The sequence below is a fragment of the Rhinopithecus roxellana genome, chromosome 3 (assembly GCF_007565055.1).
Source record: "Rhinopithecus roxellana isolate Shanxi Qingling chromosome 3, ASM756505v1, whole genome shotgun sequence".
Lineage (NCBI taxonomy): Eukaryota > Metazoa > Chordata > Mammalia > Primates > Cercopithecidae > Rhinopithecus > Rhinopithecus roxellana.
Genome location: NC_044551.1, coordinates 75,464,901 through 75,479,116, shown reverse-complemented (window position 1 = coordinate 75,479,116; position 14,216 = coordinate 75,464,901). Strand labels below are relative to the sequence as shown.

At 38.0% G+C, this 14,216-nt stretch overlaps 1 protein-coding gene across 2 annotated transcripts in view; it reads right to left on the bottom strand.

The window, feature by feature from the left end:
* Positions 1-14,216, bottom strand: part of SLCO6A1 (solute carrier organic anion transporter family member 6A1) — a 120,852-nt gene that overhangs the window by 34,453 nt on the left and 72,183 nt on the right. For both annotated transcript variants that reach the window (XM_010379077.2, XM_010379075.2), the window contains 2 exons: positions 5,619-5,814; positions 716-869 (listed from right to left, as the gene is read on the bottom strand). In XM_010379077.2, the coding sequence (XP_010377379.1) occupies positions 716-869; positions 5,619-5,814 (350 nt within the window). The remainder of the gene's footprint in view (positions 1-715; positions 870-5,618; positions 5,815-14,216) is intronic.

Sequence of the window (14,216 nt, the reverse complement as noted above, 5' to 3'; positions counted from 1 at the left end):
AGCTTCACTGTGACCACCTTGGGCACACTTTCTCAGGACCTCCCAAGGTGTCACAGGCCATGGTCACTCATATTTGGCTCAGAATAAATCTCTTCAAATACAGAATTTGACTCTTTTCATTGACATTTTAATGTAGGAATGTCTCTTTCATTCCCAGTTTCCGTAAGCTCTTTGTATTGCAGCAATATAAAACAAATTTTTGGCCAGGTGCAGTGATTCACATCTGTAAGCCCAGCAGTTTTGGAGGTGAGGCCAAGGCAGGTGAATCACTTGAACTTAGGCATTCAAGACCAGCTTGGGCAGTGTGGCAAAACTCCATCTCTAAAAAAATTACAAAAATTAGCTGGGTGTGGTGGTGTGCACCTGCAGTTTCAACTATCCTGTAGGCTGAGGTGGGAGGATAGCTTGAGCCCAAGAGGTGGAGGTTGCAGTGAGCTGGGATCTCACCACTGCACTCCAGCCGGGGTGACAGAGTCAGACCTTGTCTCAAAAAATAAACACACACCAAAAAAACCCCAAATTTTATTTTCTTGTCTTTAACACTTAAAAGGGGAAAATAAGAAAAAATAGGTTTTATAGAGAGTTGGAAGAAAAATGTTAATAGCATTTACAAGTTGAACATTTCACTAAAGAGGAAGAAGCATAAAAAATAATAATTATAATATAATGAAAATATAAATGTATAACGAAACATAATAATTATAAAAAAAATTACCTTTTTTCGGGTTAGTGCTTTAGAATACATACACCCTGCAAAGCAGGGAGAAAAGTATTCAATATCGTCTCTTCCACATATAGAAGAATAAACTGAAGATGAGCATCTACATTTTTCATTGCAAGGAGCCGTGAGGTTTCCCAACTGCCCTTCTCTATAGAAACAAGATTGAATGCAATCATATTACCATTATTTTATAATTATTGAAGCAAATGTCAAGATATCAGTGAGATCCATAAAATATGCTTATTGAAATAATTTCTTTTTTTAACAGCTTTACTGAGGTCTGAGGTACAACAGACTGCACATACTAAGATTAAAATTTGAAAATTTTTGATATATGTATACACTTGTGAAATCATCACCAAAATCATGCCAACAAAATAATAATCAAAAGTTTATTTATAACAAATATAATAATAATAAAAAAAAACCCAAAAGTTTCCTTGTGCGCCTTTATAATTTCCCCACTCCCTGGCATACACTGATCTACTTTCTGTTACTATTCATTTGTTTGAATTTCCTAAGAGTTTATGAAATAGAATCATACAATATATCAAGTTTCTTTGGCTTCTTTCATGCAGCTGGTCTTTATTTGGTCTCTGTATGGTCATATGCTTCCATGTCTCGTGGATAAATAGTAAGAAATAGAATGTTTGCATCATGCGGTAGGTTAACTTAACTTTTTAAGACACTGTCGGTTTTTCAGAACTGCTGTGATATTTCACATTTCCATCAGCAGTGTATAAGAGCTTCATTTGTTCTCCTCACCAACACTTGGTATAGTCTCTTTTTAAAAAAAGTTAGACATTTTAACAGGGGTGTAGTAGTTTCATATTGTGGGTTTCAATAGGCACTTTGCTAGTGAGAAATGATGTTGATAATCTTTCCATGTATTTATTTTCAATCTGTATTTTTTATTAAATATGTGCTCCAATCATTTGCCCATTTTGTTGGATTGCTTATTTTTTAATATTCTGGAAGTAATTTTTTTGTTAGATATATGATTTTCCAATAGTTTTGCACATTATATGGCTTGCTTTTTCATACCATAAACAAGTTCTTTCAAACAGTAGTTTTTAAATTTTTGACAAGTTTCAATTTATCAATTCGTTTTTTTTTTTTTGGATTATGTGTTTGGTGTCACATCTAAAAGATACTTGCCAAATGCAAAATCAAAAATATATTCTCTTATATTTTTGGAGTTTTATATTTTATATTTTCATCTATAATCCATTTTGAACTAATAATTTTATGTGGTACAAGATGTGAATTAAAGTTCATTTGCATATAGACATCTAATTATCCAGCATAATTTATTAAAATTATTAGAACAAGACAAAATTGTCCACTTTTAGCAATCCTATTCAAAATAGTACTGGAAGTCCTAGCCAGAGCAACCAGGAAAGAAAAAGAAATAAAAGGCTTCCAAATTAGAAAAGAGAAAGTCAAATTATCTCTGATCATTGATGATACAATCTTAGATCTGGAAAAACCTAAAGACTCCATCAAAAATCTCTTAGATTTGATAAATGAATCCAGTAAAGTTTCAGTGTAGAAAATTAACATACAAAATTAGTAACATTTTTATACACCAATAAAAATCTAGCTGAGAACAAAATTAAAAAGGCAAGCCACGCCGGGCGCGATGACTTGTGCCTGTGATGCTAGCACTTTGGGAGGTTGGGGCAGGCGGATTGCCTGAACTCAGGAGTTTCCGACCAGCCTAGGCAACACAGTGAAACCCCGTCTCTACTTAAAATACAAAAAATTAGCCAGGCATAGCAGCATACACCTGTAGTCCCAGCTACTTGGGAGGCTGAGGCAGGAGAATTGCTTGAACCAGGAAAGTGGAGGTTGCAGAGAGCTGAGATTGTACCACTGCACTGCAGCCTGGGCAAAAAGAGTAAAACTCCATCTCAAAATAAATAAATAAATAAAATAAAAAGGCAAGCCTGTTTACAATAGGTCCAAAAAGTAAAATGCCTAGGAATATATTAAACTAAGAAGGTGAAAGATTTCTATAAGAGAAGAAAACTACAAGAAAGTAATTGCTGATGACACAAACAAATGGAAAAACTTTCCATGCTCATGGATCAGAAGAATTAATCTTGTTAAAATGATTTTACTGCCCAAAGCAATCTACATATTCAATAAAATCCCTATCAAAATATCAGCATTTTTTATAGAATTTTTTAAATCCTAAAATGCACATACAAGCAAAACTAGAAGCCCAAATAGCAAATGTAATTCTAAGCAAAAGGAACAAAATTGGAGGTATCACATTATCCAATTTCAAATTACACTTTAAGGCTACAGTAACCAAAACAGCATTGTACTGGTATAAAAATAGACCCATATATCAACGAAATAGAACAGAAAACCCAGAAGAAAAGCCACATATTTACAGCCAACTGATCTTTGACAAAGTTAACTGGGACATACATTTGGGGAAAGGACACCCTTTTCAATATATCATGCTGGGAAAATTGGATTGTTATGTATAAGAGAATGAAAATGGACCCCTGTCTGTCACCCTATACAAAAAGCACTCAACATGAGTTAAAGACTTAAATAGAAGTCTCCAAACTCTAGAAATACCAGAAGAAAACATAGGAAAAATTCCTCCAGACATTGGTCTAGGCAAAGAATTCATGATTGATACCTCAAAAGCACCAGCAACCAAACAAAAATACACAAATGGGACTTAATTAAACTAAAAAGCTTTTCCACAGCAAAAGATATAACCCACAAAGTGAACAAACAACCTACAGTTTGGGAGAAAATATTTTCAAGCTATCCATCCAACAGAGACTAATATCCAGAATATATAAGGAACTCAAACAGCTAAACAAAAACCCCCACAAATAATTTCACTGAAAAGGGGCAAATGATATGAATAGACATTTTTCAAAAGAAAACAAAAACAGCCAACAGGTGTATGATAAATGCTCAACATCACTATTGAAAAACCTGAGAAAAACAAGAAATGGGGAAAGGATTCCCTATTTAATAAATGGTGCTGGGAAAATTGGCTAGCCATAAGTAGAAAGCTGAAACTGGATCCTTTCCTTACTCCTTTTACGAAAATTAATGCAAGATAGATTAGAGACTTAAATGTTAGACCTAATACCATAAAAACTCTAGAAGAAAACCTAGGAAATACCATTCAGGACATAGGCATGGGAAGGACTTCATGTCTAAAACACCAAAAGCAACTGCAACAAAAGCGAAAATTGACAAATGGGATCTAATTAAACTAAAGAGCTTCTGCATAGCAAAAGAAACTACCATCAGAGTGAACAGGCAACCTACAGAATAGGAGAAAATTTTTGCCATCTACTCATCTGACAAAGGGCTAATATCCAGAACCTACAAAGAACTATGGTGTAATTTTTTTCATGTTTCTTGTACCAAAGTTTTGCTGGGTTTTTAACATGTTTATAGTTTATTTTTACATGAAATTTGAAAAATTTTGGCCATAATATCTTGAAATATTTTTCTTTCTCCAGATGCCCTCCTTTGGGGACTTCAGTTACACATACAATGGCCACCTGAAGTTGTTCAATTCATTGATGTTTTATTTTTGTTAATTCTATTTTCTCTCCATTTTCTGTTGGATAATTATTGCTACTGATATGAAGTTCACTTATCATTTATATTTTATAGCTTTGGATCATATTATCTCTCTATGACACAGCTTGTTGGCTGACCACACTAACCCAATTAGAGACCAAATTAACTCCTGGCCAGGCCATAGTACTTTAGAAAGGCCCCGTTCCTAGGTCCTAGCCTCATACAGATGTTAATCGAGAACCAGGATTTACCAGGATTCTTTCACCCAGCACGCTCTAAACTTTATCTCCTATCTACAGAGCATCATAATATGACTGGAATTCTTCCCTGATTTTCATGGGAGTTCTGCTTGATTTTAGCCTCCTAGCTTCATAATATAGCAAATTTCTTGAGTTATAAGCCGGCAGAGTGTTGCATCATTTGTTTACTTTTCTCTTCTCTCTGATACCATGGCCTTTCTATGTCCTAATTTTTTTCTCTTTAGACTAATATGCTATTAAAATTCTTGTAATCTTACTAGATGATTTTGCCCAAACTCTTCATCCAAATTCTCAGCTTCCTGCCAATATCCAGAATCAGCAAACATCCTCAGGGAAAAAGTGGCTGCAAAAAGTTGCCCCTCCTCTCCATGGTTTGCCTTTTCCCAGGATTTTGGCCTTTAAATTCCTAGTTGCCTAAATAACTCTTTGATTACTTTTACCAAATATTTTAAAACTGTATTCAGCTTTTCTAGTTATTCTCAGTGGGAAGATTGATCTGCCATAAGCTAATCCATTGTTGCTGGAAGTAGAAGTCTTAAACTCTTATTTTACTTGTTCAGTGCTTTGGTTTCCAATTCCAGTTTTGTTCTTTAGTATTTAATATCAAACTCTGCCTAGTTCTTTGAATTTTGGCACGTTTAGCTTAAAGGAGATATTACCCATATATATCTTCAGATGAACTTTAGTTCCATTCTTTGATATCTATAAGAAGGCAGACAAACCAACTCAGAAACACAAGGTAAGACTGGCTTTGTACAGACAGTTAGTACTGTCTCCTAGTTGCTACTCACTCTAATACAAAATTTTATTTCTAGGTTCTGAACCTCTTCACTGTGTTTTTTCTTCATTACTTTATGAATGCATAAACAGCCATATAAAAAGATACCATTATAATATTTGTGCCTTACTATGAAAGTTTAAACTGTACTTTATATTTCTTGTATGTGTTCAATAATTCCAATAATTATATGAACATGTAAGGGTTTCTAGATAGATAATTATTAATTGCCTGTGGAATATTCTGTAGGATTTTGATGTAAAAGTCTAATATACAAGATTATATTTACCCATCATAATCTTCATTGATCCCAGCAAACTGCACTGGATTACAGCGTACAAAAGTAATAAACACAAGCAGTATAAGTGATATCACAGATGTAGCCATTATAAATCTCATAAGGGCTTTACAAGACATTTCTAATGTGGAAACAATGACACCTCCCAGAAGCTGGCCAAGTGCACCTCCTGGAATTAAAACAAGTCCTAAAAAAAAGGAGGAGAAAAACACAATTAAAAAGAATCAGCTGATAATACAGACAATGTACAGATAATACAATAATGTACAGATAATACATACATTGGCACAATTTCCTTTGCTCTAAACATATAGCAAATATGTATTTAAACTAAAAGACAGAAAATGTACAGTTATGCTAAGTATCTTGGCAAACCCGAACCTTAATAGAAACAAAAACCTGTCAGTAGCACTGAAGCCATAGGCCTACTGACTTTAGGGCAGTGATGGTGAAGTTTTGGTCCTTTATAGTAATGTTATCAAGGACAAACCGTTCCATGCAAAACGGAAGATGAGAGCTGTCTTATTGAGAGCTATTATTAACAAGCGTCCTGGATTTAGAGCTTATCACAACAGACAGGATTATACTGACAAAAGTTCACAGAGATTTGTTAACAAGAATTGAACGAAGCCACCCACTAGTTCTACAAATGGACGTCCAATATTAATAATCTCACAACAAAGTGGGATGCTAGAAGAACCATTATAAGACATTGTTTTCTATTCAAGAGTAAGGAATTAGAAACAAGTAAGCAAAAGAAAGAGAAAAAAGAGGGGGAGGAGAAGGAGGAGGGGGAGAAATATAGTCAGAAAATAATCAGATGAGATAGCACAGCAAATTCATATATTGATGCAATTCCCTCTAATCCAAATATATAGTAATGTTAGATCTAAATATGAATTTAACAATAAAAATATAGGATTAAAAACAAAACAAATCCCATTAACACTAGACTAAATTTATAAAAGTGCCTGACAAAGACTTGAAAATAAACAATTTTAGAAGGCTTAGAAAGATAAATGACATAAAGAGCTCCAGTCTGCAGCTCCCAGAGAGACCAACGCAGAAGGCGAGTGATTTCGGCATTTCCAACTGAGGTACCTGGTTCATCTTACTGGGACTCATTAGACAGTGGGTGTAGCCCATGGAGGCTGAGCAGAAGCAGGATGGGGAATCACCTCACCCAAGAAGCAGAAGGGGCTGGGGAACTCCTTCCCCTATCCAAGTGAAGTCGTGAGGGAGTATGCCATGAGGGACTGTGCTGTGAGGGATGGTGCTATCCGGCCCAGATACTATGCTTTTCCCATGGTTTTGGCAACCCGCAGATAAGGAGATTCCCTCGGGTGCCTACACCACCAGAGCCCTGGGTTTCAAGCACAAAACTGGGCTGCCCTTTGGGCAGACAATGAGCTAGCTGCAGGAGTTTTTTTTTTCATACCCCAGTGACACCTGGAACCCCAGTGTGACAGAACTGTTCACTCCCCTGGAAAGAGAGCTAAAGTCAGGGAGCCAAATGGTCTTGCTCAGTAGGTCCCACTCCCATGGAGCCCAGAAAGCTAAGATCCACTAGCTTGAAATTCTTGCTGCAAGCACAGCAGTCTGAAGTCAACCTAAGATGCTTGAGCTTGGTGGGGGGAGGGGCATCTGCCATTACTGAGGCTTGAGTATGCAGTTTTCTCCTCACAGTGTAAACAGAGCCGATGGGAAATTTGGACTGGTGGAACCCACCAGAGTGGGGCAAAGCCACTGTAGCCAGACTGCCTCTCTTGATTCCTCCTCACTGGGCAGGGCATCCTTGAAAGAAAGGCAGCAGCCCCAGTTTGGGGCTTACAGATAAAACTCCCAGCTCCCTGGGACAGAGCACCTGGGGGAAGGGGCAGCTGTGGGTGCAGCTTCAGCAGACTTAAACATTCCTCTCTGCTGTCTCGGAAGAGAGCAGTAGATCTCCTAGCACAGTGCTCAAGCTCCACTAAGGGAATGACTGCTTCCTCAAGTGGGTCACTGACTCCCATGCCTCTTGACTGGAAGATACCTCCCAGCAGAGGTCAGCAGACACTTCATACAAGAGAGCTCCTGCTGGCATTTGGCAGGTGTCCCTCTGGGACAAAACTTCCAGAAAAGGAGCAGGCAGCAATCTCTGCTGCTCTGCAGTCTCCGCTGGTGATACCCAAGCAAACAGGTTCTGGAGTGGACCTCCAGCAAACTCCAGCAGACCTGTACAAGAGGAGCCTTACTGTTAGAAGAAAAACTAACAAACAGAAAGCAATAACATCAACATCAATAAAAAAGATGCCCACACAAAAACCCCATCCAAAGGTCATCAGCATCAAAGATCAAAGGTAGATAAACCCACAAAGATGAGGAAAAACCAGTGCAAAAAGTCTGCAAATTCCCCAAACCAGAATGCCTCTTCTCCTCCAAAGGATCACAACTCCTCACCAGCAAGGGAACACCAATGGACAAAAAATGAGTTTCACGAATTGACAGAAGTAAGCTTCAGAAGGTGGGTAATAACAAACTCCTCTGAGCTAAAGAAGCATGTTCTAACCCAATGCAAGGAAGCTGAAAACCTTGATAAATGGTTATAGGAGCTGCTAACTGAATAATTAGTTTAGAGAAGAACATAAATGATGTGATGGAGCTGAAAAACACAGCATGAGAACTTTGTGAAGCATACACAAGTAACAATAGCTGAATGAATCAAGTGGAAGAAAGGATATCAGAGGTTGAAGAACAACTTAATGATATAAAGCATGAAGACAAGATTAGAGAAAAAAGAATAAAAAGGAATGAATGCCTCAAAGAAATATGGGACTATATGGAAAGACCAAACCTATGATTGGTGTACCTGAAAGTGATGGAGAGAATGAGTCCAAGTTGGAAAACACACTTCAGGATATTATCCAGGAAAACTTCCCCAACCTAGCAAGACAGGCCAACATTCAAATTCAGGAAATACAGAGAACACCACTAAGATACTCCATGAGAAGAGCAACCCCGAGACACATAATCGCCAGATTCATCAAGGTTGAAACAAAGCAAAAAATGTTAAGGTAGCTAGAGAGAAAGGTCAGATTACCTACCATGGGAAGCCCATTAGACTAAGAGCAGATCTCTCTGCAGAAACCTACAAGCCAGAAGAGAGTGGGGGCCAATATTCAACATTCTTAAAGAAAATAATTTTCAAACCAGAATTTCATATCCAGCCAAACTAAGCTTCATAAGTGAAGGAGAAATAAAATTCTTTACAGACAAGCAAATGCTGAAGGATTTTGTCACCACCAGGCCTGCCTTCCAAGAGCTCCTGCAGGAAGCACTAAATATGGGAAGGAAAAACTAGTACCAGCCACTTCAGAAACACCAAAATATAATGACCAACAACACTATGAATAAACTCCATCAACTAATATGCAAAATAACCAGCTAGCATTATGATGACAGGATCAAATTCACACATAACAATATTAACCTTAAATTTAAATGGGCTAAACACCCAAATTAAAAGACATAGAATGGCAAATTCAATAAAGAGTCAAGATCCATCAGTGTGATGTATTCAGGAGACCCATCTCACGAGCAAAGACATACATAGGTTCAAAATAAAGGGATAGAGGAATATTTACCAAGCAAATGGAAAGAAAAAAAAAAGCAGTGGTTGCAATCCTAGTCTCTGAATAAACAGACTTTAAACCAATAAAGATTTAAAAAGACAAAGAAAGGCATTACATATTGGTAAAGGGATCAATGCAACAAGAACTAACTATCCTAAATATGTATGCACCAATACAAGAGCACACAGATTCATAAAGCAAGTTCTTAGAGACCTACAAAGAGACTCAGACTCCCACACAATAATAGTGGGACACTTTAACACCCCACTGTCAATATTAGACAGATCAACCAGATAGAAAATTAACAAGGATATTCAGGAATTGAACTCAGCTCTGGACCAAGCTGATCTAATAGACAACTACAGAACTCTTCACCCTAAATCAACAGAATATGCATTATTCTCAGCACCACATAGCACGTATCTAAAATTGACCACATAGCTAGAAGTAAAACACTCCTCAGCAGGGCGCGGTGGCTCAAGCCTGTAATCCCAGCACTTTGGGAGGCCGAGACGGGCGGATCACGAGGTCAGGAGATCGAGACCATCCTGGCTAACACGGTGAAACCCCGTCTCTACTAAAAATACAAAAAAAAACTAGCCGGGCGAGGTGGCGGCGCCTGTAGTCCCAGCTACTCCGGAGGCTGAGGCAGGAGAATGGCGTGAACCCGGGAGGCGGAGCTTGCAGTGAGCTGAGATCCGGCCACTGCACTCCTCAGCCAATGCAAAAGAACAGAAATCATAACAAACAGTCTCTCAGACCAAAGTGCAACCAAATTAGAACTCAGAATTAGGCCCGGCGCAGTGGCTCACGCCTGTAATCCCAGCACTTTGGGAGGCTGAGGTATGCGGATCACAAGGTCAGGAGATCGAGAGCATCCTGGCTAACTCGGTGAAACCCCATCTCTACTAAAAATACAAAAACTTAGCCGGGCGTGGTGGCGGGCGCCTGTAGTCCCAGCTACTTGGGAGGCTGAGGCAGGAGAATGGCATGAACCCACGGGGTGGAGCTTGCAGTGAGCCGAGATCATGCCATTGCACTCCAGTGTGGGTGACAGAATGAGATTCCGTCAAGAAACTCACTCAAAACTGCATAACTATAACTGCATCAAAACTGAACAACCTGCACCTTATTGACTACTGGGTATATAATAAAATTAAGGCAGAAATAAGTAAGTTCTTTAAAACCAATAACAACAAAGACAGGGTACCAGAATCTCTGGGACACAGCTAAAGCAGTGTTTAGAGAAAAATTTATAGCACTAAATGCCCAAAGGAGAAGGTGGGAAAGATCTAAAATTGACACCCTAACATCACAATTAAAAGAACTAGAGAAGCAAGAGCAAACAAGTTCAAAAGCTAGCAGAAGACAAGAAATAACTGAGATCAGAGCAGAACTGAAGGAGACAGAGACATGAAAAGCCCTTCAAAAAATCAATGAATCAAGGAGCTAGTTTTTTGAAGAGATTAACAAACTAGATAGACTGCTAGCCAGACTAGTAAAAAAGAAAAGAGGGAAGAATCAAATAGACACAATAAAAAATGATAAAATGGTGTCACTACTGATCTAACAAAAATGCAGACTACTGTCAGAGAGTACCATAAACACTTCCATGTAAATAAAGTAGAAAATCGAGAATAAATGGATAAATTCCTGGACACACACACCCTCCCAAGATTAAACCAGGAAGAAGTCGAATCCCTGAATAGGCCAGTAACAAGTTCTGAAAATGAGGCAGTAATTAGTAGCCTACCAATGAAAAAAAGCACAGGATCAGATGGATTGATAGCCAAATTCTACAAGAGGTACAAACAAGAGCTGGTTCCATTCCTTCTGAAACTATTCCAAACAATATAAAAATAGGGACTCCTCCCCGAGTCGGTTTATGAGGCCAGCATCATCCTGATACCAAAACCTGGCATAGACACAACAACAAAGAAATTTCAGACCAATATCCCTGATGAACAGTGTTGCGAAAATCCTGGCACATCGAATCAAGCAGCACACTAGAAAGCTTATCCACCATAATCAAGTCACCTTCATCCCTGGGATGCAAGACTGGTTCAACATACACAAATCAATAAACGTAATCCATCACAAAAACAGAACCAATGACAAAAACCGCATGATTATCTCAATAGATGCAGAAAATCCCTTCAATAAAGTTTAACACCCCTTCATGCGAAAAGCATTCAATAAACTAGGTATTGATGGAGCATATCTCAAAATAATAAGAGCTATTTATGATAAACCCACAGCCAATATCATACTGAATGGGCAAAAGCAGGAAGCATTCCCTTTGAAAACTGGCACAAGACAAGGACGCCCTCTCGCACCACTCCTATGCAGCATGCAGCATAGTATTGGAAGTTCTGGCCAGGGTGATCAGGCAAGAGAAAGAAATAAAGTGTATTCAAATAGGAAGAGGGGAAGTCACGTTGTTTCTGTTTGCAGATGACATGATTGTATATTTAGAAAACCCCATCCTCTCAGCCCAAAATCTCCTTAAGAGGATAAGGAACTTCGGCAAAGTCTCAGGATACAAAATAAATGTGCAAAAAACACACGCATTCCTATACACCGTTAATAGACAAACAAAGTACCAAATCATGAGTGAACTCCCATTCACAATTGCTACAAAGAGAATAAAATACCTAGGAATACAACTTACAAGGGATGTGAAGATCTTCTTCAAGGAGAACTACAAACCACTGCTCAAGGAAATAAGAGAGGACAGAAACAAATGGAAAAACATTCCATTCTCATAGATAGGAAGAATCAATATTGTGAAAATGGACATACTGTCAAAGTAATTTATAGATTTAAGCTATTCCCATCAAACTGCCATGACTTCATTCACAGAATTAGAAAAAAACTACTTTAAACTTCATATGGAAACAAAAAGAGCACATATAGCCAAGACAATCCTAAGCCAAATGAACAAAGCTGGAAGCATCACGGAACATGACTTCAAACTATCCTACAAGGCTACAGTAATCAAAACAGCATGGTACTGGTACCAAACAGACATATAAGCCAATGGAACAGAACAAAGGACTCAGAAATAAGACCAAACATCTACAACAATCTGGTCTTCAACAAATCTGATGAAAACAAGCAATGGAGAAATGATTCCCTATTTTATAAATGGTGCTGGGAAAATTGACTAGCCATATGCATAAAATTGAAACTGGATCCCTTCCTTACACATTATACAAAAATTAACTCAAGATTGATATAAGACTTAAATATAAAACCTAAAACCATAAAAACCCTAGAAGAAAACCCAGGCAATACCGTTCAGCACATAGGCATGGGCAAAGACTTTATGACTAAAACACCAAAAGCAAAGGCAATAAAAGCCAAAATTGACAAATGGAATCTAATTAAACTAAAGAACTTCTGCACAGCAAAAGAAACTATCATCAGAGTGAACAGGCAACCTACAGAATGGGAGAAAATTTTTGCAATCTATCCATCTGACAAAGGGTTAATATCCAGACTCTAGAAGGAACTTAAACAAATTTACAAGAAAAAAACAAACAACCCCATCAAAAACTGGGCAAAGGATGAGAACAGACATTTCTCAAAAGAAGACATTTATGTGGTCAACGAACATATGAAAAAAAGCCCGTAATGACTGGTTATTAGAGCAATGCAAATCAAAACAATGAGGTACCATCTCACGCCAGTTAGAAATGCAATCATTAAAAAGTCAGGAAACAACAGATGCTGGCGAGGCTGTGGAGAAATAGAAACGCTTTTACACGGTTGGTGGGAGTGTAAATTAGTTCAACCATTGTGGAAGACAGTGTGGTGCTTCCTCAAGGGTCTAGAACCAGAAATACTATTTGGTTAGCAATCCCATTAATGCATATATGTCCAAAGGATTATAAATCATTCTATAGAGACACATATACATGTATGTTTATTGCAGCACTATTTACAATAGCAAAGACTTGGAAGCAACCCAAATGCCTATCAATGATAGACTGGATAAAGAAAACGTGGCACATATACACCATGGACTACTATGTAGCCATAAAGAAGACTGAGTTCATGTCTTTTGCAGGGACTTGGATGAAGCTGGAAACCATCATTCTCAGCAAACTAACACAGGAACAGGAAACCAAACATCACATATTCTTTCTCATGAGTGGGAGTTGAACAATGACATAAAAATGAAAGTGTTCATATAAATAAAGAAGAAAAATAAAAAGAGGAGATAATAAAAAAGTGAATAAAAAATAAGAAACCTGGATATTAAAAAATATAATTCTTAGAAACTCAAATCTCAGGATAACCTTCAGACTAGAGATAATTATAAGCAAATTGATAAATTGGAAAAGAACACTGTTATTACAGTGTGTATTAAAAAAAGATAAAAGAGTAAGAGAAGGGCCGGGCGCGGTGGCTCACGCCGGTAATCCCAGCACTTTGGGAGGCTGAGGTGGGTGGATAACGAAGTCAGGAGATTGAGACCATCCTGGCTAATGTGGTGAAACACTGTTTCTACTAAAAATACAAAAAAATTAGCCAGGCATGGTGGCGGGCGCCTGTAGGCCCAGTTACTCGGGAGGCTGAGGCAGGAGAATGGCGTGAACCCGGGAGGTGGAGCTTGCAGTGAGCCGAGATCGCACCACTGCACTCCAGCCCAGGTGACAGAGCCAGACTCCATCTCAAAAAAAAAGAAAAGAGTGAGAGAATAATAACCAAAACAAGCCAAAGACAATGAGTACAGGGGAGAAACCTGGCAAATGTTACCTCAGCCAGGTGATCAAAGTCAAATTCAAAAGCAGTCACTCACATGGATAGTATATTCCCTTGATATGATGTTTTGAAAATGATACTTTACCTCTGGGTCTTCCTTTAAAAAACTAAAACCCTAGTCTAATCATGATAAAAACATTAGGCAATTTTCTATAGTGGGACATCTTACAGAACAACTGGCCAGTACTCCTAATAACTGTAAGGTCAT